We start from the raw sequence: 25502 nt of genomic DNA on the forward strand, positions 1-25502 counted from the left end.
TGAAGATCAAATCATCAATTCTTAAAGGACAAAAGCCAATTAGCTGAGTTGGTAACACTCTGCACAAAATGGCTGTGCTTTAGAAGCTTCTTGGGGAGTTGAGGGGGCTTTTTAAGGTACAGGATTACAATCCACCATAGACCTATTGAAAAAAAATTATCTGTTAGGTTCCTTGAAAATGTATGTATTTTTAAAATATGCCCCAGGTGATTGGTGGGGGGAGGAAGATGGAGGAGGGCTGGGCAGCCAACCTGAGAACCCCTGGGTCAGAACAATGGTAATGAGGTCAAGGTTTGTAATGGTGTTTCAGAGACTGTTCAGATGTTCTAACAGGGAAGTCAGCTACTTCACCAGCCTTGCTAAAACAGTCGTCCTTCTTTATATAGGACATTCTTCTAATTAGGGAATGACAGATTTGAAGTAGTTAAAGAAAAAAGAAACAGTGATTTAACCTAACAGGTCATGACATTAGTCCTTACAAATAATGAGAGGGCAAATGCTCAACCAAATTGTCCTCACATCCATTAGTCCAAGGTTTGGCTTTCTTTGGACCAATCAGCTTCTCTCTTTCCATCACACTGAATGACTCCTAATTTCATGCAGTCCTCTCACAAAGAATGCCACTGGTCATAGCAAGTACAGGTGGGTCAGTGCAAATCCAACCACACTGCCAGGGAAGCAATTCAAATTGTATGCCCTATGGACTGCCAGTCAGATAATGCATTCTTTTATTTAAACAAATAATCACTGGAAAGACAGTTACAACAAGGCATCATGTAATTCTTTTAAGTCAGCATAGCATTAAAAATATCTGTTCACTAAGTTTAGCAGAAGATTTCTGGCATATTTTGCCATCAGCAATCTGCAAAAAACTTATGGTTAGCTTGTGAATGAGGATTTCCCTGTGAATTGAAATCACAGTTGGCCAATTTAGGGATTTCCATCCCTCTGGCAGCACTTTAGTCCAATCTAAATTTGATTGTTTCCCTGAATGGAGTAATTTAATTTTCTCCAAGTGTCTACTGACTTTATATGCCAAGTCCAGAAACGGAAAACTGGGTCAGTTGACCAGGTAATTCAGGCCAAAAAAATATTGTTTAGAAACTTCATATAACACATGAGTCATTTTAAAATTCGGAATTATCCACTGTCTCAGTAGTCTAATTTTCTGGTCTGTATCTGGGCCATGTAATAAAAAAATCTTTAAGGTGAAAGAAAATACTATCCTTACTTCATACCTCTGGTAACATCCCTGTACTTTTTTTACTTGGTTGAAAGAAAACACTAATAATTACTGGAGATTACTTCAGCTGCTACAATTCTGAATGAGCTATCATGTGGTCACAGGCACATGGCAATTCACAGGCAAACAAGACAAGCAGAAAAGAGAAAGCTGCATTTAGTGGAACACACATTTTATATAAGTAGATATAACTTGAATGTGTAAAGATGTGTTCTAAAAAGTGGTAACTATTATTATCCTCGTGTTTATATTTCTTAATGTCAAAAATCTTGAAAACATCCATTCTGGAAAGCTATGGCTTCAACAGTCCCACATAGAGAAGAATCTCATTAGTGATTTAAGTAATAATGACTAAGATTGAATGAAAACACTCTCATTCTTTCTAGAGAGAATTCTCTCTCCCTCTCTCTCTCTCTCTCCCGCCTCTCACTCTCTCCCTCTCCATCTCTATTTCTACCAAAAGGACAAATAATAAGATGCTCAATTTAAGGAAAATATGGCCTTAAGCACTGCAGCCTTGTTCTTGCTTTTTAATTCAGAGATTTCCAAGCACTGTAATTCTTCAACTCAGGTTCCACAGTTTAGGACAGCTGGCTGCAAATCCAGACTACTTGATAAATCATCTAGTTGAACATACGATCATTCATCCCCAGGCTGGGAAAAAGTCAAAGGCCCTTTGGGCGTATATAGCTATTTGAGGACCTGAGAAGAATGAATCTATTTCTTTCAATATGAGAAGCACTAGATAAGCCACATGAATATAAAGTACAAGGGGACCCACTTCATTCTTTGAAACTTTTCCTCTGTCACAAATTGCCAAAAGGTACTTCCTGAAAGTCACAATGAATCATGCTAGTTAGAAACCAAACTCCCAGGAGCCTCTTCCTGTTACCTATACACAGAGATATATACAAAGATGAATTATTATCCCTTTCTTAAAGAAATATTCCTTTAAGACTGATTATTAGAGGGATTATAAAGAAAAGGCTTGACCATCAGTGGTCAATGGAGAGGTTTTCAAATCCCTTCCAAATTCTGTGAGATCACCTACATTGGGCAGGGAACAAGGAAGATCAAAAGGGTCGCGTCTGAGTCCTCCTCACAGCCAGTTTAAGGAGAAAAATTCTGGTTTTATTGATCTTATTTGTTTTTCCTTTATTAGAATATTTACCTTGAAGCAAAAAGGAAAAAGAAATTTGAAAATCAGTGTATTATGAGAAAGAAAAAAGAGCATTCAAAGTAAAATCTAAAAGGAAATTTTATAAACTTATTTAACCAATCAGTCAGTCATTAAACAGGTATAATATTATTGAGTACCTACTTGTGCCAGCCCCTGTTCTGGGGCCCTTGAGATATATAAGGCAGGGCAGAGATCTCCGCCCTCTTATATTCTGGTGGAAGAAAGACAGAAAATAAACAGTAAACAAAATAAATGAAAACATTTTAAAGCGTGTTAAAAGATAATAATTGTTATGGAAGAGAAACTAGATTGGGGTAAGAGAGTTCAGGAAAGGGGCAAATCATAGTATTAAATAGGATGGTCAAAATAAGTCTCTTGAGACTCAGGTGTCATTTGAGCAAAATCTTGAAGGATGTGAGGGCATAGCCAATTATTTAAGTATCTTAAGGTAATTATGTTTCTTTTTCCCACAAAGATACCCATCGAAGAAGGGAAGACCCTAGTTAGCTTTTCTTTGAAAATTTGGTCTTCAGGTGACTAAGTGGTTAGTATAAACTTAACTCATATATCACTCTATTAAGTCATTAATGAGGCAAAACATTAATTCATAAAAATGTTTCCTCTAGATGGTACTTCCAGTCCACGAGAAAATATTTAACTCCCTGCCCCCTTCAGCCCATTAATTTGCATCTAAAGAGCAGCATTTTGCACTGAACTCCTAGGTTTGTTCAAAGGGGAGGCAAGTCCATTTCAGCTTCATCACTGTATGCAAGAGAAATGTGAAAATGTAAAGAGTTACAGAAATATCTAAATACATTTGACTGAGTAGACTCAACCTTTCATGCTCTATTGTATTTACAATATTCTTTGTAGTATGGGCCATCAGAATACTGATGTCCAGTTAGTTATAACTTAAAAACAATCACAGAATCATAAATTATAGAGTATTCATAGGATGGGCAGACGATATTAAGACATTAATAACTTTTTAAAACCCTGGGCAGATTACAGACCATTAGTTTTCAAATTTATTTAATCTAAAGGTTCACAGTGTGTTTTATTTTATCATCACCATTGATAAAAACCATCTTTTACTTTTGTGATGTCATGTAACAATATACTTGAGAATGGAGTATTTTTACTGGCTAATAATACAGATCCTATTAGCTACATATGTGAGGCTAAATTATTTGCCCAAGGTCAGTAAAGAGCAAATACAGGATATGAACCCAGGTCTTACGACGTCATGACGCTCACCTACCACCCTATACTGTTCCCCTGTTATAAGGTAGAGTTTTACCCCTAAAATGAAACCTTCAAAATGAGAAACAACGGCATCTTATATAATACTCTATGATCGGTTTCCTTCACACTACCTCTAACTTTATTTTTAAGAATAAGAAGATAAAACCCTGTCTCATGATTATTAGTGTGTAAGCGGAGCAAGTCTTTAAGGTCTCCTTAGGAATGGTTGGTTACTCTATATCAGTTATTTTAGTTCAAAATCTCCACAGTGTTTTGCCTATCATAATAATAAGCAATATCTCCTATTATACCTTACAAATAAAAGAGTGTCAACAATTTTTTAAAGATTATCTGTAAAGTTCTTCCCTGCTCCAAAATTCTATGATTCTAGTTAAAGATTCAAATCTCGTTAGTATATGAGCTAAGCATTCTGGGTAATTATAGTGTTCTTTAAAACCAATGGCCAACACAATTTAAGAAATACCTTCTTACCAGCCTAAATGTTTTGATTTTTTTTAATCCAGATTAACAAAAATACATTTCAAAATGGATAAATAAGATAAAATCATGATTTTGGAAAAGGAATTCTCATTTTAATATCCAATATGATATAACGTAAATGTTTTGCTATTTATGATCTATTTCAGTAAAGCATCTAAATTTATATTTTTACTACATCATTCTTTAAACTGTTAGACTGTGAAGAGTCTTTTCTGTGCTCTTCTCTGAGGATTAATTAATCCACTACAAGCCTAACAAAATCCTTATTTAGTTTACCAGTTACTCCATGTCATAATTATTTACAGAATGTAAATGGGAAATTTCTCATCACAGAGCCAATAGTGCAGAGATAAAAAGGAGCTGGGACTTTTCTTAGTAATAAATATAATGACAAAATTGATTAAATTGCAGCAAGAGATAATACAGAAATATTTACTCTTCGAGTAGCTTTTCTTGATTGTACTCAGAACTGACAGGCATGTAGGCTAAAGAAGAACTGCAAAATAAATACCGAATTCTAAATAGTCGCATAGCCTTCTGAGTATATCGTATTGATGAAGTAGACATTTAATATCTCATTTCATGAAGTGAAATTCTGGTCTTTCCATGTTCGGTAGCTGTGAATGAGGGGCTTCCAGTACTGCAACAGTAGAAGTCGTAATAGATAAACCAAAATAAATTATGTCTCGGTTGCAAATACACCACACATAGGCATTCCAATACAGTAAGATTCTGTCAACATTCACAAATGCTTCTGAACAATGCAGAATAGTTAATATTTTGAAGCTAAATGAGGAGATATGATTTAAGAAGCCATACGAAAGAAGAGAAATGTGATTATTTTCAAAATTAAACTAGTTCTACAACAGAAACCAAAGCAAAATGTATTTCAGAGTTATAAAACAAATACACATCATGACACTGGTGACTGGAAACTGCGCACTTCACAGACAAATTAGCTACACAGCAACATGAGAGATGAAAGATGGTAACAAAAATCATGGAAACAGAAGAAAATGTATAAGAACACTAAATGTGTTATTCTTCTCTAAGTATTAATAATATCAAATCTACTTCAAGAGTAAACAGAGTATTAATTGTGGTTTGACATTACAGATAAATTTTTAAAATACATAATCTTTGATACTGCTTATCAATTAGTTGAGTGGAATCAATTATACCTAGGTATTAACACAATTGGTTATGAGAAAAATCTGTATTTTCTTTATAATTATTCTAAGATCTTCATTTTCACTAATACAATAAAGTTTAGGCATTTTTAAAATGTGTAATTACATGCTTGACAGTTGTAATAACTTGGCTTTCTAGTAACATGAGAAACCTGGATAATCAAACAATAAACATTTGAAAGAGTCAAATGGACACTTATTTTGCGAATATGTTGTACGATTCATAAATGCAAGGAATAGCAAATATGCTCATATCACAAGATAAGACAAATTTTGGCTTTATTGAAAGCTTACAATCCTAACCCAATTTAAACAAAGTTCTTATGATATATCACAGTTGATACAGTTTAAAAAAAAAAAAAACTCATGGAAACCACATTAGCTTATCATCTTATGTGAATTCACATCTTATGTGAAAACTCCTGTACTTGTTAACACATGAATAGTGAAAGTTAGAAAATAAAATTTGATTATTTGCCACTGTGACAGTGAATCACATTAAAATTTCTGAAAACCCTCCAACACAAAAATACACTAACTTTATTTCCTTACAGGACCATTGCTGTATATAGGCTAAGACATATTAAAGTGCTATTGGAATGATGTCTTACTAGAAAGAAATACTGCAGCTTTGGACAAGGATATGAATGATAGGAAACAAAAGAAGTTTAGAGACAGAGACAGAGAGGATTCAATATAATCTGTTGCTACAATTTTTTTTAGCTATTTGAATAAGTTTCCTTTTCCTTTTCCACCCTCTACTATGTCCACTACAAACCCTCCATGTCCTCCTCTACATCTACCTTTTCCAATATGCTCCCAACACACACATACTTAAGTCATGAGAATCGCAAATTCAAGATACAGTAAGAAAAATATTCTGGAAATACAATGGTCAAAAAAGAAAGTCACATGGAGCTTACATTCTGCTAGGAAAAAGTTGATGTTAAATATATAATCACTCACATAAATATATACAATTATAATGATTATTATGATGGAAAATACAGGCTTTCAATCAACATTTAACTGACAATTATTAACCTGTGCTCCCAAGCTATTAACCAGCCACGACGGCTGGATTTGCAGTGCAACTTTCTTTGACGTTTTCTTATTTAAATGGTCATTCATTTCTTTCAAACAGAGTAAAATATAAATAAATAATTGTTGGAATGAAGTGACCAGTTAAACATACATAGAAAAAGACAAAAACAAAAAACTAAATTCCCCAGGCAAATAGATAAATCTAAATTCTAAATAGACTGGAGAATAAAGTTAGTATTATCAATAGTCCTAACAACACCCATGACAAATTTCAAACCGAAAAAGAAAGTAAACACAATGTCACAAAGACCATTTGAATCTACCTAGCCACAACCAACAGAAGTAAGGTTGGCCCTGAATACTATCTCTCTTCAGCTATCCCAAAGAAAGCAAAGTTTATTCCTACCTGTGACCAATTAAAGGTGACATATCCTTGTTTAGAAAACATGAAAACAAATCCAAATAATCAACTCTAAAATTTGAAACAGAATGACCAAATGAAAATATGAGGCATGATGGTCTACAGAAAGAGTGAGAAAGTTTCCATTTCATTCATTATGATTCTGCCAGCACAAAGCAATGAGCCTTAACATGTCTCCAGCAGACTTATCTGTTTTTGTCATGTAATATGGTAAGGAATTCTGCAGTTTTCAAACCCTGAAGAATTAATTATGGAGTATGGAAGGATCCACACCAACTCTGTAAGGATACATCATAAAGTGATACCAATGCTTACCTCTAGAGAGAAGCCTGGGGAGGAGGATGAAGAAGGTTATCAGAATAAATGTTCGTTTTTTTTAATGTACTTTCTAAATGAAATATATTTGTCTATCATTGGACATTTAAAAATTCAGAAAATACTTAAGAATCCATACAGAATAAATCAAAATGATAGCAATAATGCTCTTGAACCTAGTTTTGCTTCTGGATTCAAAAAAGGAAGACTTTAATCCACAGATGATCATTCCAGAGCACCTGAATTCACTACTCCTAAAGAGAAAAGTGGTGTCAAGAAAAATGCTCCAGGATTATAATTTGGTGGGAAGATTTGAGAAGCATGAATTTACATTGCATATCAGTTATTTTAGAGTAGGTAGGTTTAACACATATTTTATGCACAACTAGGATTTAACCTGATACAAGAATCCACACTGTCAAGTTTCTAGACATTTTTGACTCCTCCAACAGGTGGCACAAGGCAAGGATATCTTCCGAAGGGAGATCCTGATTCGTGTTATCTTTATCTTTTCTGAATGCCTATCACTGATCACACTTTTTAACCACTCTCCTAGCACCTCCATTTCTGTCATTTAAACTAACTTACTTACATGTTTTCATTCCCTATTTTATTGACACTCATTGAATATGGATGCCACATCATAGTCAAGATTGTATTTTTTGCTCTAGAACGCAGATTTGTTGAACTAATTTGCAATTAATGAAGACTTTTAAATCATGTTTCTCATTTCTATACACATAATTAACCAGCATATAAAGGTGATCACTTTGATTTGCAAAATACCCAAGTCCATCTTAAAGTCTTCTTTCCCCATTTAACACCAAGAAGCATCCTGGTCCTATTAACAGAAGAAGAATGTAAAGGAAATACCAAATTCTTGTCCTGTGTAGTTTTGTGCTGATTGAGGAATAAAATTTGATGAAAACTGGTAAATATATGTTTGACACACATGCCAACAGAAAACATTTAAGACTGACATAGTAAAACTGAGTAAAGTTAAGTGACAATTAACATTAATTACACTGAAATGAGTATCAGCTAAGTTTAAACATGAATTATTCCATATGTAGAGTTAAATGGTTATATAATTAGCATATTATTTTTAAGAGTTACTTTTTTCACAACATAATGGGTATATATGTGCGTGTATATTTAGAAAGTTTGTGTATACACATGCATTCATACAAATACAAACATGCGCATATACAAACACATAGACATTTACTTCACTCAGCCACTAAAATAAAATATAAATACAGTTCCCTCTATGCCATCCTGAGTCCTATACTAAGGAACATGGTGGAAAATGCCCACTTAAGAAAGGAAAGTAATGGTAATTTTGCCTCAAAAAAAAAAAGTCTAGAAAGTATCCCAAATGGTACACAAAATCTCTAAAAGAATTGATACATACTGTCATTGCATAGTTGCTAAAGGCTTAAAATAAGATTAAATTATATTATCGGAAATGGTTGACCAAAACACAAACTGCAATAGCATATGTTCTCTTTTTATTGGCTCAAAGTATCCAAACATTTGTTTCTAAAGCTCTATGTTACACATTTAAAACTTTGATATCATTTCTTACTTATTGCTCTGCTCATGTTCGGTGCTTTTTCAAACAGAAAAGTTTCCCTGCTAGATGACACTAATGTAAAGGTGCAGAACGGTGAGCTTTGGTCTCAATTCACCAGATTAATATTCAGAGCAAAAGAAAGATTCAGAGAATTCAAGGAAACACATGCCTGTGTTTAAAATAACAACAACAACAAAAAACCAAACAAACAAAATAAAACAAGAGACCAAGGGCACATTCACCAATACATAGTTAAAAATGGTTAATTTAAAGGCTGTGACACATATTTACCACAGCTGCATATCATCTACTTTCTTTTAATGAAAACACTAAACACACGTGGATGGTTCTAAATGGCAAACTAAGCATGCTTTTAAATTTGGCACCAATACTGTCAAAGAGTACACATGCCTGACTTACCAAGTGATGCAGAAATGTAAACCTGAGTTGATAATGTTCTTAAAACAAAGTTAGTATGCACAAAAGAGAGAGCAGGCTTGTCTTGCTCCTTTGTCTCTTTCGGGACACTGCCTTTGCAGGTTATCATGGAGTCAACGTGTACATATGACATCTAGCAGACCACAAGCTGATGAGCCCACAGCAGCACCATTTCAATGCTGCACATTCTTAGACTTACATCCTTAGGCAGAATGGCTGGGGCAGGTGCGCTCCAGAGTTAAATGTTTGAGGATGATATATTTCTGGTGGCTACACTCATCATTTAACTACCATTAAATGATACTGCAAAAACTGACACTGAAACCTGTCACTAATTTCTAAATATGCTAATTATACTAGCAGCTGACACACACAAAAAAATCACTCTAAAGAGCAAGAAGAAAACAAAGGGAAACATTCTGATGGATTTTTCTTACCTTAAATTCATAAAATATTCATTACCACTCATACCTACCTCCCAGTGCCCATTATTAATGCCAAAAGGTCTAAATACATTTGAAAAATGTATTTTGCAAATGTTATTCACACTGTTATTCATATAGATGATATTAAGAAGAAATAAAATAAATGTTATTCATATAGACGCACTGTTATTCATATAGATGATATTAAGAAGAAATAAAATAATGTAATACCTTTACTTTTACCTATGGATTTGATGAAATGGTTCCATGAAGAAAGGATTTCCATACAAAAAGAATAAAGAGGAGAGAAACAACAATAAGAATTATGAATATATGTATATGCACTACTCTTTGAAAATTAAATATACAAGAAGGTATAAATAGGATTTGAAAACAAATGGAGATACAATCAGTACATGTTGAGAAATCTGCCTTTTTGAGGCAATACATGCAAAGAAACCAGGAAGCCCATGCTCACTTTAAAAGACTACACAAAAGGAGATACACAATGCTTATAGGTAGAAAAAGTATTGACTTTGTAGAACACTATACTCAGCATTCGAGAAGCCAGAAGCCAAAGATGTCTGCATGTTCCCAAACTGACATGCATGGGTGAACATTGGACTCTTTTTGGTGCAGTACATTAAACCAAATATCTTTTTTCATATGTTAATTTATGATGGTTCTCGGTTTTTCTTTACTATAACTACCTTTAACTGCATATGCTGATAAACGTATGGAAACTTTCAATTACAAGTTCTTATGTCTCATTTATTTGCAGATATTACAGTGCAAAGAATAAAGGTAAGTAAAATCAAAAGAGCAAACCAATATCAAACCAACAAATAAAGCGGAGAAAAACACATGAAAAAATGTGAACAAAAATTACGTAATTTGCAGCCAGATAATTTGCAAGCATTTGCCCATCCTTTGCAGTGATGGTTTGAAAGCAGCTACAGAACAAGAAAGCAGAGTGGAAAAGGAACAGAGCCCATACCTTGGTCGCCCATCATCAGGTGCGCCAGACCTTGAAGGGAAACAAGAGCACAGTCAGCAATAAACAAGGGAGCATGGGAAGGCAGGGTTGTCACAGTGACAAAAATGTTCAGTGACAGACATCTTGTTTCCTATGAGACATGTCTGTATCACAGAGGCAAATCAAAAAGCATTCTTTCAACTCCTGGTTGGAATGCTTTGGGGCAAAGAGTTATAGAACTGCAATTTAAACACTTGCATATGCTGCACCGTGTATTTCTTCTATGTATCAGTTGCAACATTCAAGAGTATAAGAGCATGACTTAAAATCCAACCAATCCCTTAAATATTGCATCTGCCCTTCGTGCCCTTTGATGAGACTGTATTGAACACTGCCCCCACAGGGCTTGCCATTCTTTGGTGATGAAATTATATTTTAAAAAACCCAAAGGAATACCTGAAACATGGGCTGGGTCTGATCTTTTTCCCCTCATCAAAAAATGAGAAGTTTCATAATTAAATGAAAAAAAAAACCCAACACATCCTTAGTCACACTGAAATGATAATGCAGAAATGTCTCCTTGTCTGACACATGTAGCAATTGAATAAGCTTGTTCAAATACAAAAAAGATCATCAGACATGCAGGTGTAAAGTCTGAATTTACTACAGAATAATGTTTTTAAGAAACAATGGATCACCTTTAAATAGGGTTAAGTAATTTCCCATGGAGAACAAAATTATTCAGCATTTTACTTAAGCATTACTTAAATACTAAACTATGAGTTAACATGAGTATATTTAAGATATAATTTCATCAAGGAAGTTTTCTGAAAGAATATTGAATTCCCTTTATTTAAATTATTTTTTAACTCTTGCTTGACAATTTCAGATTGAAGATCACCCCTTTTCTAGAGAATACTAGTAATGTTCTTTAAAAAAAATATTTCACTGTCCAAGAAGATACGTTTTACTTTTCAGCATTAATTCCTAGTTCTTTATTCTAAATTCAGAAATTAAGTTACTCTTCAATCCCTGTATATTTCAAGAATATGGGATAATGTCAAAGAAATATAGCATACATACAAATTTAATAAAATGTGTATTTCATTTCCCACTGTTAGTTCAAATATATTTGAGACTTTGAGCTACATAACATTGTATATTACTTGCATCAGTATTGAAATAATCTGTATCATTTTCTTAAAAATTTAAGGGGTATTTAAACATTCCTGTGGGGCAGATACATTAAAATCATCATCTAATCACAATATAAAAATTATTTAACATAGTAGTTTAAAGTTTCTGAAATCTAGCTTCTTTTGTATTTTCTAAGTGATTTTAACCCCCCCCCCAAAAAAATCATACAATCAGTTTAAAAGGTTTATAATCTGTTGGTGACACATGATATCTTATATGCTTAAGAATAGTGGCTTATCTGTCCAGGTTATATAATTTTTCATTTAATTTCACTTTAAATATTACTATATATATTTCCTAATAAAAGTTTATAACTTTTTTGTAAACTATTGATAAATCAGGGAAATATCTCTGTACAAGATACAACTTTTAGATTCCTCAACGGTTTTTAATACCACCTTAGTGAGAATGGAAATTTTTAAATCTCAAAAGCATTAACACTCTTCATGCTATACTTTCTACCTCTAAGGGAGCTAGACTATATTGCCAAAGTGGAGTTATAAATAGGGATGTTAAAAATTATGACTGAATAAACTTTATTACAATAGTTTATGAGCCTATACTCTGAAAATCTTGTCAAAATTTTTCATGGGATGAGTGTGTGTAAGGACAGAGGCATTCATGCTTATTAAGGTGATTTTAAAGCTCCTTGGAATGCAACTGGATTTAAAGAGAAAAGAACAGAAACATGGAACATTTTACAGGATGGTTAAGGAAATGCAAAAGAAGTCAAAAAGATACTTTAAAAAAACCTTTTGATCTCAAATAACATGCACAATTATAAATGAGACTGATTTTGAAAGATGTCAGTCAGACCTGCAGGGTAATATCTTTTCCAAGTACATACTCACATGCTATTTAAATTATAGTATAGAAAAAAAAAAGCCATATACAGACGCAACACATGGAAAAATAGTCACTAATGATTTCTTTTAAAGTTTTAATCTATTTTACTTAAATAATGAAACAGAAATGTTTAGCAACTAAGCAACTGAAAGAATCCATGAAAGAATCACAAATAATATGTTGAAACCTGTTACTGATCAACTTTGTATTATCATGAATCGCTCTTTGAGACATCAAATCTTAGTAACTTTAATGGCTATTTATCTGTAACATTAGATGGGTACTCTTTTTCTAGGGAATCCATCATTGTGTAGAAATGAACATTATAAATGGCTGTATTTCAAAACATTGTAACAAAATAAAATATGCTAAACACTTTCTTCTGATAGAGATACTAGTAAGTTGTTTATGCAAGAACTGTTAATGCTGTGATTATGTAAGTTGATAGGACATCAACTTCTGTTTCACAATTCTTTGTTCTTCCTAGTTCTTTTTGTATTTTTATCCTTTACATATTTCTTTGGCAGCACATGGACTAATGCATTTAAGTTCTTTAAAGGTAAGAATGTTGAAATATGAAACTAACACAACATGGAAAATCAACTATATTTTGATAAAAATCCTAAAAAAAAATTTTAAAGAATGTTGAAATATGTTTTAGTTTGTTGGATTCTACAGGAAAAATGTGTAACTTTCTCAAAATTCCTTGATAGAGATAACTTTAGAAAACCTTAAACAAATACCATAATTTTATTTAACAGACACAGAATATTACAAATACACTTACCAGTAATCACGCTGGAGTGCTGTATGCTTTCATTTCCACTGGCCAATGGCTTATTTTTAATCTAAACTTATGCATCTTAATTACAGTCAGTACTTTATTTTGTGTTCTTTTTATAAATCAAATCATTTGAAACTAGACCAATGGGCTAGAGATGATGTAATGCTCAACATTTCCAAAAGAAATCATTTTGACCAAGGGAAAAGAAAAATGGAGAAAGAATCATGCACTGTGTTCAGAAACTGCAAAGAAATATTTCCTCATTTAAAATAAAAGAAGCAGGATTGTGTCATTTTTCCATGCAGAACACTGAAATAAGTATTCTAAGGTTCATATGGGATGCTGAAGTCCATCAAAGGCTGGAGTTAAGGTTGAAGGAGTTTCATATACTTGGGGCTGATGGAGTTCAGAGTGTGTGTGTTCTATACGAAAAATGATACACAATCCAGAAATCAGCAAATACTCAGAAAGAAGTTCAACTTACCTTCTACGTTCGAGATGTACTCTATTAATACTAAGAAATAAAAGGCAAATGAGAGTTGGAAAATAAAGTACAAAGCACCCACCTTCCACATTGTTGTCTTCTGAAAGCACATGACAAGGAGGGAGAGAAAAGGAAAAACATTCATTAAGCAGCATGCAGACTGGACCTTGCCTTTGCATGTCTTTTTCATGCAAGGCACCAAACACATCATGCAAGTGCTCCATCGCTCCCATTCAAAGGGGAAAACACAATCACGGGAAAGCAGGTTCCCTCCCATTGGCAGCATTTAAAGAATATGAGACGAAATTTCAGTAATACTGCTGTGTACTGAGCAAGGAGTGTTCAAAAGTCTTTCACTGCCCTGGGTAAAGCAAACATAACGCTTACATGTTGCTGGCATGGTTTCCCTAGGCAATTATTTTTACAGCTTTTCTTAAAATAACAATTCTAAAAGATTCTATTTCTAAATTCTGATTTGGACTTACTTGGACGAAAGAAAGTTCATTGCAAATAGCCATGACATTTCACTTAAAGGTATGCCTGTTCTACCAACTACGTAATCGATTTACTATCATGGCCTTTAAATATTTCTAATACTTCAATTTCTCTCCTTAAAAAAACACAACATAAATTCATGCACCTAAAATCTATCATTTATTTAGTTTGTTTATAGTGTGTTCATATTTTATCACAGATGACGATGGTTTATTATAATTTTTTAAATGCTAACTTTCAAAAATGTTAAGTAGGAAGAGTAATGAGTACAAAAGCAGTCCATTTGGCAGCTGTCCTTTAGGCAAAGTTTATCATGATTTATTCACTTTGTGCTTCTGTTTAAGGTGTGAATATGAATGTAGTTAAGATAATGATAATATTGGGTGAACTTTCCCTTATATTTCCATGTATCTACACAATATTTACATATTTTTATATATTTATTTAAGTATATTTCCATATATGTATATACAAACACACACATATATACAATCAGATTTTGTATGTCTTTCCTACACATAATCAATGTAAGGGTATGGAATTTAAAATATTATTAGTATCTATTAGGCAATTCAAGTACTATTTGAGACACCGGGCTTGGCATCAGGTAAGAAATGGAAGGAAAAGCTGTTTTACGGCACTAGGGAGAGAGCAAGGTTTCAATACTTATCAAAATGTTTTCAACAGTAAAGTATATCCATGTTGACATTTCTTGTCTCATTCTTGTATTTCATTTAATTAGCTGTATTTTTTTTTTAGCTGTATTTTTTAAACTGCCCATTTGATGAAAAGTGTTCATAAAAAACAAAACAGCAGCAAATGTAGTAACTTGAAAGAAAAACAACTGTGAATGCACCATTTCATAAGGTTCAACAAATAGCTTTTTTAATGGTTAAAGTTACTAGTGAATTAAAAATCATCAATTTTGTTTAAAATATATTAGGTGGAAACTGAAATATCAACACAGGTACACTTATTGATATGGCCTTACATAATAGAAAATTGTTACTGGATAAATGTGGACAACAACATCTATACAAAATACTTGGTTTGCCAGAGTTCATTTTAAAAGAAATAAAAAATGATTGAAATATTTGGTATGTGATATTCATTTCCTGTTTGACTTAGGCTTCCAATCTACCAAATAAGGAATTAGAATTTGTTACTTTTCGATGGCAACTTGGACATGACATGGACACAAATAGTAAAGTTTCATTTTATTGCTTTATATTGGAAATCATACAAAGATATAGATTTTAATGTTATATACTTTGGTTTTTACAATGACATCCTTTGAAATTCTATTTCCCACCTAAGATGCTCATTTTTCAATAAGTTTATTAAATATGTAGAGTAAAACAACAAAATCAGGGAATTTAGAGGAGAGTCCTTTGGCAAATATGGTCATGAGCAGTACAGTCCCAGAAAGGGGTTTTGGTAAAGTTCTGCATGAAAATCTAATAGGGAAAAGAAAGTGAAAAACAAGTCAACAAAATAAAACAGGACAAGTCTTGACACAAATGTTATAAATGTGCTTAGTAGGATATTAGGAAAGGAAGGTGCACTAATAAAATCAAGGTCATTGACTTGGTTCCCTGAAAATGAGTTCTCTTTTCACTGTTAACTAAGGCACGGAGCCACAGGCAACAGCACTGATCCCGCCCGGTCATCCAGCATTTCTCTGAGTTATTCATACAGAGAACCAGCTTAACTAAAGGAACTCCTTTTATGCAAATCCAAGTCATGCCCAAAGTGTAATCAAATCCTGACTTGACCATGTTCAGCAAAATAGTCTTCTCCGAAGACTTAGATTTTTTTAAAGAAGTACTAGAGTGAAAGAAAGGGTAATATATTAACTCCTATTTAAAAAATAAAAAAAAAAAAGAAGAAAAAGAAGAAGAAAACTGGCTTAGAACAGACTTTGAGTTTCTATATATTTTCAGATTCAATCATAGGATAAAAAAAAACTTCTCTTTATTTGTTTCATTCTATTCTACCCCTTTGGTAAGCATTTGCTGGCTTTAGTTGATTTAAAACCTGTGAACCTAGAGATGACCTCTATGTTATTTCAGAATTTGGAAGTAGCTATAAATGGCAGAAGCTCTAGCATTTACAATCATTCTCTATGTATTTTTCTTTCTTTCTTTCCTTTCTACTTGGTTTTTGGACTAAACAAAGAATACCAGGTTTAAAAAGAATAGTTTTTCTCATCACACCAACTTTTGCTTTCTCTTTGCAATCAAATACTATTTTGGTTTTGAGCAGCAACAAAGAGAGGTGCTGAAATTGGCATGCCCCAGTGTAAAGGTAAAGCAGTATATTTTGCTTTAGTGTAAGGTAGAAAGCAGTCCATCCAGCCTTACCTGCATACATTGTCAAGTTAGGGAAAAGCTTTTGGTTTGCAGAAAACCCTGGCTTCTTAATTCTGCTGACCTAATCCTGCTGTGTACATGAAGTGAGTCTCTTAGTAATCAACTTTACTATGATCACCATGCCACCTATAAAGATCACACTCTTTTTCTTTTGATTGTGAAAATAATAAATATAAAACCATGACAAAGATAACTTAAATCTTATTTTTCTTTCAGATAAGACATACTTCCCTCAGAGAGACAGAAATCAAGCACTAGAATATCAGTCATGTTATGAATGATATTTGTGTGCTGACATTGAGGGAAGCTGCAGACTATTAAACTGTATGTTTTAAAATTACTTCAAAAGAGCATCTTCACAAATGTTTTTCCTTTGGCCCCCAGCTTATAAGAATGCAAGGACGGTAACTTTAATTTATTATGACAGTGTTCTTTGCACATAATCTTAATCACATACTACTAGGAAAACAGAAATGAATAAGGAAAAAATGTTCTTGTTTCAATGTAAAGAAAATCAGAAATTTAATCATGACAAGGGAATAAAGTTTGGAATAAAATGTCACAATTAACTCCTTTTTGTATAATCAGTGTTTAAGCTTAGAAATATGAAAGACTTCATCTAAATGCACATGCAGTAGTCAACTTACATGCTACATTTTACATTAAAAACTGGCCAGAAGTCTCCTGCCCCCACTTGGGCTTTCTTTCTCCGTTTCAGCTTTCTTCCTTCTCTGCTAGTTGCCTGTGACTGGCTCCCTTCATTTTCTTTCACTCCCTCTCTCCTCCATCAGAACTGCCACTATCGCAGGCGGCTTCCCACCCAGATCTATGCCCTCCACAGTGGGCTACATAGCAAAACCGGTGGCTGGTGCTAGCCAGCAGAAGGAGGAATTCAGAATACAATTTTATTTCCTTTTTTAACATACGTTGAGCTTGCTAGTGTCTATCCTCGTCTTTCTAGCCCCTCACATTACTTTTGAAGATTTCACCCCTCATTTGGAGGACCAAATGCCAGTAGAGCAGGGTCTGGTTCCCATGGTGGCACAGGATGGAGTTTTGTTTTATTTTTCTTTTGGTGTTAACAGTGAAAGCCTTTAGAAAACCTCAATAATCTGGGAATGCTTCAAGGACTGGGAAATGGAGGAAATCACTGGTTCTTTGGATCTGGGCAGCAGTCAGCTGGAGGAAGACAAAAGCCAGCCAGAACCAAGAGGAGGTGCAAACAGAAAATGAAGCAGAAAGGTCCACTATGGAGGCTTAAGGAAGGAAAGAAACAGCCTGGGCAGGAATCCGGCTAGTTTCAAAAATGCTTTTTAACAGGTGGGCTCAGCAACTTATTTCAAATTCACCTAAATGACACTCCCACTCAGCCTGCTGGAATCTCGATCCTAGGGCATGAGGGGAGCCAACTAGAGAAGCTAATTTTTTTTCTCTCTTTTCACTGATCAGGAGTGATAAGAAGGGTATCTCTAACCAACTTGAAGCAGCAGAGATGTTCCTGGCATCACACTTAGAACTATAAAACCATTCTCCCTAGGAACATTATGGGCAACGTCTAACTATACTTTTGGTACAATACAATGATTCAAGTATATCATGGAATTAATGAGTCCTTTGTGAAGTGGTCTGAGTCTACTTTGCCTTACAGTGTTGTTTCCATGGGAAATGTGACATGAGTTTCAACCAATTTATTCAAATAACTTTTGAGATTATACTTTCATAAGCTGGAGACTCCCTATGTTTCTGCTTCACACAGTAGGTACCAATTTTGTTACAAAGAACTTGTGGTATTCGATTCAAAATGTTCCATCTTGTTAATGGAGGAAGAAAGTAAGAAAGGGAAAGAGGGAAGAAAGAAGGAAGTCTAATTATATGGCAGATTCTTCTGGTGTTTAAGCTGTTCAATGGTCCTAATGGAATTTAACAGTTATTAGTCAACATATTAAAGTATATATTAAATAGCACGCATAAACTATATTGCATACAATTTCAAATTTTCTTTTCATGAGGGACTATTACAAGGATTTTATTTTGCTTTTATAGCCTCAATTCTTCCCTACATCTAAACCTTGAGAGTTAACATTTCTATATTCATATCAATAGCTGGACTTAGGGAAAGACCACTTCATTTAACAGTGACCATAAACAGAGCATAGTCTACACTGTGTGTGCTCATTTTTATTGTTTTATTGCTTACTGAGAAATGAACATTTCCTAGTACGGAATTGACAGATAACAGTGAACAGGGTGTTACCATGTACTTTCCCACCCAAGCTCAATCATTGCTACACAAACTCTCCAAAGAAAGCTGGTTTTGGTGAGTAGTGCTTCCTTATTAAGAGTCCAAAGTCACAACATTTTAGGAAGTAGAGGAGGAAAGCTCTTGGTTTAGAGTTGAGAAAATAAATTTAAATACACCCCTACCTACCTACCCAACATATCACCCCTTCTAGTGGGTGTGCCAGTACTCAGATGGGACTTTTCTTATGAGCAAATAAACAGGAAACATGCTCTGGCTTGTGTGGTACCAGCAGAGAATACTCCACAATGTGTCCTAGGTTCTCCAACATTAAATAGACAGTAGGTGAATTCTGCTGAAGGACACCAATGGCCCTTCATTTGAGAGAACTGTCTAACATATGCTCGATGTGTACAGTTTTTTCACAAATCATTTTATCACAGAGATGTTTCAAATAAACTTTCAAACACTTCTGATTTTACTCATTTATACTTAGGTTCTCAGATGAATCTATTTAATTTCTCTGAGAAATAAAAACAAACATATTTTGTCATTAAATTAAGGGGACATTGCACAAAAATATGACTAAACCATACTGTAAGAAAAAGTCCTAAATTTAGAGTTTAACAAATTAGATTCTTATAAATTGAATAGAAAATGGTTCGTACGATATAAAACTGACCTGTCATTTATAAATACATTATTATATTTAAGGAAAAATAAAATTTTATTTCAAAATAAATAATTCATGTTATCTTTAATCCATTAGGACCTTTGCACATTTAACAAATAGTCCAGAAGAAAAATGCAATAAATATTAAAAGAATATTTCAGTTTTTCAAAACTTTGTTTTTCATTTTCTTTAGTGTTTAAAACTCAAGATATTTGCATATTTTATAATTTATGGCTAATTTAATTTTAAAGTTTTATAGAAATCACTGAAAATAATTTTAAGGGGAATTAACTGGGTTTTTTTTTTCCTAAATGAATCAGACAGTATGTTAAAATTTTCCAGGAATCTCTCAGAGTTGACTAAAATGCTACCTACAATGAACCAAATATCTAGTAATCTTTTCAAATGTAGGACATTTGAATAGGAGGAAGACTGTTGAAAAGAATTCTTCTGCTTCTCCAAAGACTGAAAGCACTTAGTCCAATAGTACCTGGGGTTGAAACATATAAAATTATTGTTTTCAGATCAAAATTGGTTAAATACCAACAATTTAATATGGTTAAATCTAATATTTGTAAGTTGGTGGTTTCTCTACAAACTGTGCTATTCTCTGCTTACTAAATATAATGTAGGAATATCAGGTTAAGCCAAAACATTAATGCATTCCTTAGAATCAATCAGTGGAAAGCAGAAAATAATCAGAGCAAATGCAATTTTTATAAAATGTTTTATATAATGTTATGAAGATCTCAAGTAACTTCTTCTAAATGCTCAAGAGAAATAAGAATAAAAAATAATATACTAACTCTTGGGTAGGGCTTACCACTTTAAATGTACTTTCATAACCATTATCTTATATAATCTTTATATTATCTCACTGTGGTTGGGTGACTCGCCCAAGATACCCAAATAAAAAATAGAAGATTCCAAGAGTATACAGAAAGTATGTTTTAAGGCTCCTTGTGCAAGTTTGTGTAGATTTCAAAAAAAAAAAAAAAAATTTGTTTTTCTTTTGAATTTTATTTTATTTATTTTTTACACAGCAGGTTCTTATTAGTTATCTATTTTATACATATTAGTGTATATATGTCAATTCCCAAAAAACTTGTTTTAAAAAGAAAATAGACTTGAAGAATTTGGACAACATAGGGTAATGTTGAAGTGTCTAGTAAGGTGGTACTATGTTGCTGGAACTATTATCAAAATATATTTATTATTGTCACATTTTTTAAAGTAATACAATAAAGAAGTATGAAGGCTGTACTCATTATTTCTTTGATCCTGTTACAAGAAGGCAGAAATATTTAGGGAAAATATTTCTTTCTTAATTGCATTTACGTGTTAACTCTATAAAGTCAAAAAATGTAATACTGTTTAATTTCCTTTATTGAAGGAAAAAAAAAAGGTCCCAACACTCTTCTTCCCTGTACTATTAGAATGAATTATTTCCCAGAAAAAAATAAAAAAACACGTTTATAAAATCTTTGCCCTATTATAATAGCAAAGAACAGGTGTGTTTACCCATGGGCATTCTAACCACTAGAAATAAAATGGAGAATTATTCCATAATTTCTTGCTGCCTTTAAAATTTAAAGGAAAGTGTTCATTTCATTCACAGCACATAAAATTTTTCTTCCCTTTTATAATATCTGAAACAAAAGAACACTTTCATTCCAAGTCAAATATTTTGGAGGGTTAGGCAATATAATACGAATTTGCCGCATATAGTGTATCTGCCTTTTCGTTTTACTTATAAAATGCAAATGTGATAAAAATATTACTTTCACTCCTTTTACATACATGCTGTATAGTAAATCTCCTCGGAACTAAGCAGCAAGTTCTAATCTTTTCAAATTTGAATCAATAGACAAGAAGAAAGAAAAACTAAATACATTGTCCAGTCTCCTATTTTCCTTTAAAAAATAAAGTTTTATGTTACAGGCTAAGAATAAAATAGTTTGTTCATAGGTACAACCAATTCTATATCACTGAAAATTTCATATATAGAGATGTTTGGGCTAATGTCTAGTACTTAAGTAGACCCATATGAATGCAAGTCCATGTTGAAGAGGGGACCATAAGCTTGAATAATCTATCCTTTATCTGTTGATTTACTGATCCATAAAATTAAATCACTACAAATACAAGCTTTTAAGGTAGCCTTGTAATTCCCCATCTTATCTTGTCCTGAAATGGATATTTGCTGCTTAAGAAAGCACTCTGAAAGATAAACATTTTTTGGACTCTTGTAGAGCATATTTAAATGTTAATTCCATCATTCAAAACAGTTCGTTTTATTTTTTTAAATGGAATAATATGAATATGATATAACATTATTTCTTGACGTTTGTACAAACTGCTTTCTGATTGCTGGAACACAGACTTTTTTTTTTTTTTTTTTGACCCAAATGACTTCCAAGATGACTTAATTTTCAAAATAATCTCATCAAGTTATAATTCATAATATATTGCTTCCAAATGTGTAGCAATACAATGCTATTATGACCACTTCAATTCATAAGCTCCATCCTAAACATCAATACTTTTCTCAATATTCCCCATTAGGTCATTTAATATTATTGTCACAGATTTTATCTGTAAGTCTATGACAATGTTTTTTACATAATAGTTTAATAATAACAGCGGTTTTCAAATTAGTAAAAAGCATCCTCCATCACACAGTCTCATACAATGAATTCTCTTACATTATATGTCAAAGACTTCTCTTCCTATAAAATAGGCTTCCTATTGAGTACTATACTATAGGAAAATAAACCGAATGGGCAAATAAAAGGACCAACATTTCTGTAACACTGAAATACGGCAGAGACAAGGAATATAAAAGGATAAAAGAAACAGCTCAGACCTCTCGTTAATTCTATAAAAGTCCAAGATCCTGTCAAGGGGTTATTACATGATAACAAATGCACCATTGAGCAGGCAAATAAAAACTATGAGTAGGAAGAATGGAAAAATAAGCCTGAAGATGGAAGCATTAATTGTGACATAGTCAAAAAAAACGGAGGTGGCAAAAACATCTAAGAGATGAAACAATGGGTTAAAGAGTTTCATATAAAGAATGGAAAAGGTGAATAAAAATTTAGAATGGATCTGCCGACTCTATTTTCAGTATTTAAAGAATGTAGGCCTGATCATAAAATTAAACATCATTCATATTATTATAGAAATGTACTCTTATTTATGACTGGTTTGTGACATTCAATCTCCATTTTTACATGGTAAAGAAAATGAGTCAATGTAAGAATGGAAACAGAAATATATTTATAGCCTCGATATCTTAATAACATTTAATCTAGATATCCCAATGAGCTGTTGTCTGGTAAATAAATAAAGTATTGAAAAGGATAGATGATTTCCAAAGGGTACTGAGGTCATCTGACATCTAAGTCCAGCCTCTGGCATTAGAATGGCTTGAAAGGGATAATCCAATATAACCAGATACTTATCTTATTTCAAAGAAGAAAATATATGTTTCTAAACCAGAATAGCATCCTGACTCAGTACTTTTTATGGACTGAATGTTTGTGTACCCCAAAAATTCATATGTTGAAACCGTACTTCTCAGTATGATGATATTAGGAGGTGGGGCCTTTGGGAGATGATTAGGATTATATAAGGTTATAGGAGTGAAGCCTTCATGAATGGAATCAGTGCCCTTGTAAAAGTCATGAGAGAGCTTGCTTCCCCTCTCTACTCTCCACCATGTGAAAATTCACCAAAAAGTCAGCAGTCTTCAACCTGAAAGCAGACTCTCACCAGAACCTGATCATGCTGGCACACTGATATTGGACTTCCAGCCTCCAGAACAGTAAGAAATAAAATTTCTGTTTTTTATAAGCCACCCAGTCTATGGTACTTTGTGACAGCAGCCTGAACTATGACAATACTATTTTAGAATTTGTATTACTATGGAAAACTCACCGGTACAAAAAAATAGTAAATATGACACCAAAAACTTTATTTCTGATATTATTACAACAACTGAGAAAAAAACTAGTTGTGCAATATGTATAATACATGGAATGGCTAATACCTACTGGCAAATGTAGCTCAGGGCAGTACCTAGTAGCTTAGGAAACGTGTACCTTATAGCTGTCAGAAGTAAATTATGTTCAAAATGGGCCATGTTGCAAGTAATGCTCACAAAACATAATGGAAAAAGAGTAGAAAAGTCACTATTTTTGAAATACTGAATTTTTTTTTTTATTAGTTAATATGCTTCTCTTAGAGTTGAATAGCAACTATGCTGGATGAAGTTTGAGAGAATATACTTGATAATTTTAAATGGGCCTATTAACATAGAATAATTAAATCAAACACTTTAAAGCATGTAAATATGTATGAAAACAGTCACAGAGAGGAAAAATGATTTGAACAAAGTGTCAGGGTGAACAAATAACACTGAATCTTTAAGAAACTAGAAATCCTTGGAGAATCTAGGCATTTTCTGACAATAGGCAATACTTTAATGTTTCATCTCATTCTCCCTGAAGAAGGAATTGGAAAGGAGGATGAGCTTGGAGTTAGGATCCTTCTAGGTTCTGTCACTACAAATCAGTTTTAGGAATCTAGATACATTTTTTTTTTTAACATTTCTTTAATTTTCTCATTTGCTAAATGTTTAACTTGTTCCATAGAGAGGCTGTGGCCCACAGCAGTGAAACAATGTAAAACCACTTATTCAATAATGACAGAGTATAAAGCATTTTATGTATAGATAATACCTGTTTACTGGTATTAGCCATGGCATTATTATAATTAATGTTTCCTTATACAAACTGTAGGATGCTTAAGAGCAGTGCCTTTTCTATTCCTCTTCTTTTGTTCAGGATGGTCAGCATCTAAGATGGTGTGTACACAAAGGAGTTGCTTAACAAATGTTTTAGTGAGTAATTAATTTCCTATCTTAATTTCCTGCTTGGCTTCTATGAAACTAGCAATGTGGGATGAGGATGACTAAATTCATTTTCACAGGCAGGATTTATTTGCTACAAAAAGCCAACTTTTTTATTCTCACATCACATTTAAGGAACTTTAACAACTGGAAGCATTTGGGCAAAGTAAATCACAGGCCTTTAGTATTAGTTTCTATTATATCATTTTGAGGCAGTTCAAGATTCATTAATTGGGCATTTCCAAACAAATCCTCCATGGATTGTCCTTTCTTAAGTAGATCTGACGATGATATCATCATCACGATGAAGGAGATGATGGAGATGAGGCAGAATACAATAACTGTCACTTAAATTCATAAAACCATTTGTGTAATCTTATTATTTATCATAATGATGTGGCCAAGACAACTGAAGAATAAAGTAACTATTAAAATCTAATGTACTGCAAATAGTAACTGTTTTCTTCACCGCTCTTCTTAGCACAGTGCCTGGCACATAGTAAACAATAAATACAAGGTACTAAATGAAGAACAAATGACTAAATGGTAGAAATTAGATCTTCTGACCCCAGATTCTGTGTTCTTTCCTCTATATTATGGAGATTTAGAAGATTTCCAATTAATCACATTTACCCTAAAGGCTTATCGGCATATCTGTAGGAAGCAAATTATTATAAGTTAAAGAAAATTGGAATGCAGGTAACCCCAGTAAAATAATGGCTTTTTATTACGGAGCCTCTTTTTAAAAAATCATCTGTGAAAAATGAGCATTATTTCCTAAATGTAATCTAATGTTTCATGATATATTGATATATATAGTAAGATATCAATAAAACCAAATATTTTAGTAAATTAAATGATTTTAATGAAATTATAAGGATCAAATTTATTTTTCGTAATTTAGGTAAGTTTTTTTATTTATTAATTTAATGAAATGTGTCAA

The 25502-nt window shown here is 33.0% G+C and overlaps 1 protein-coding gene across 17 annotated transcripts in view; it reads right to left on the minus strand.

The window, feature by feature from the left end:
• NRXN1 (neurexin 1) overlaps positions 1 to 25502 on the minus strand; it is a 1118934-nt gene that overhangs the window by 1006626 nt on the left and 86806 nt on the right. For 8 of the 17 annotated variants that reach the window (XM_061168489.1, XM_061168485.1, XM_061168481.1 and 5 more), the window contains exons 2-4: positions 13948 to 13965; positions 10576 to 10605; positions 9810 to 9821 (exon numbers count right to left, since the gene is read on the minus strand). The exons of 4 other annotated variants lie outside the window; for them this stretch is intronic. In XM_061168489.1, coding sequence (XP_061024472.1) covers positions 9810 to 9821; positions 10576 to 10605; positions 13948 to 13965 — 60 coding nt within the window. The remainder of the gene's footprint in view (positions 1 to 9809; positions 9822 to 10575; positions 10606 to 13947; positions 13966 to 25502) is intronic. 5 more of the 17 variants (XM_061168477.1, XM_061168479.1, XM_061168473.1 and 2 more) reach the window with 3 other exon arrangements.

The sequence above is a fragment of the Eubalaena glacialis genome, chromosome 14 (genome assembly GCF_028564815.1).
Source record: "Eubalaena glacialis isolate mEubGla1 chromosome 14, mEubGla1.1.hap2.+ XY, whole genome shotgun sequence".
In the NCBI taxonomy this organism is placed as follows: domain Eukaryota; kingdom Metazoa; phylum Chordata; class Mammalia; order Artiodactyla; family Balaenidae; genus Eubalaena; species Eubalaena glacialis.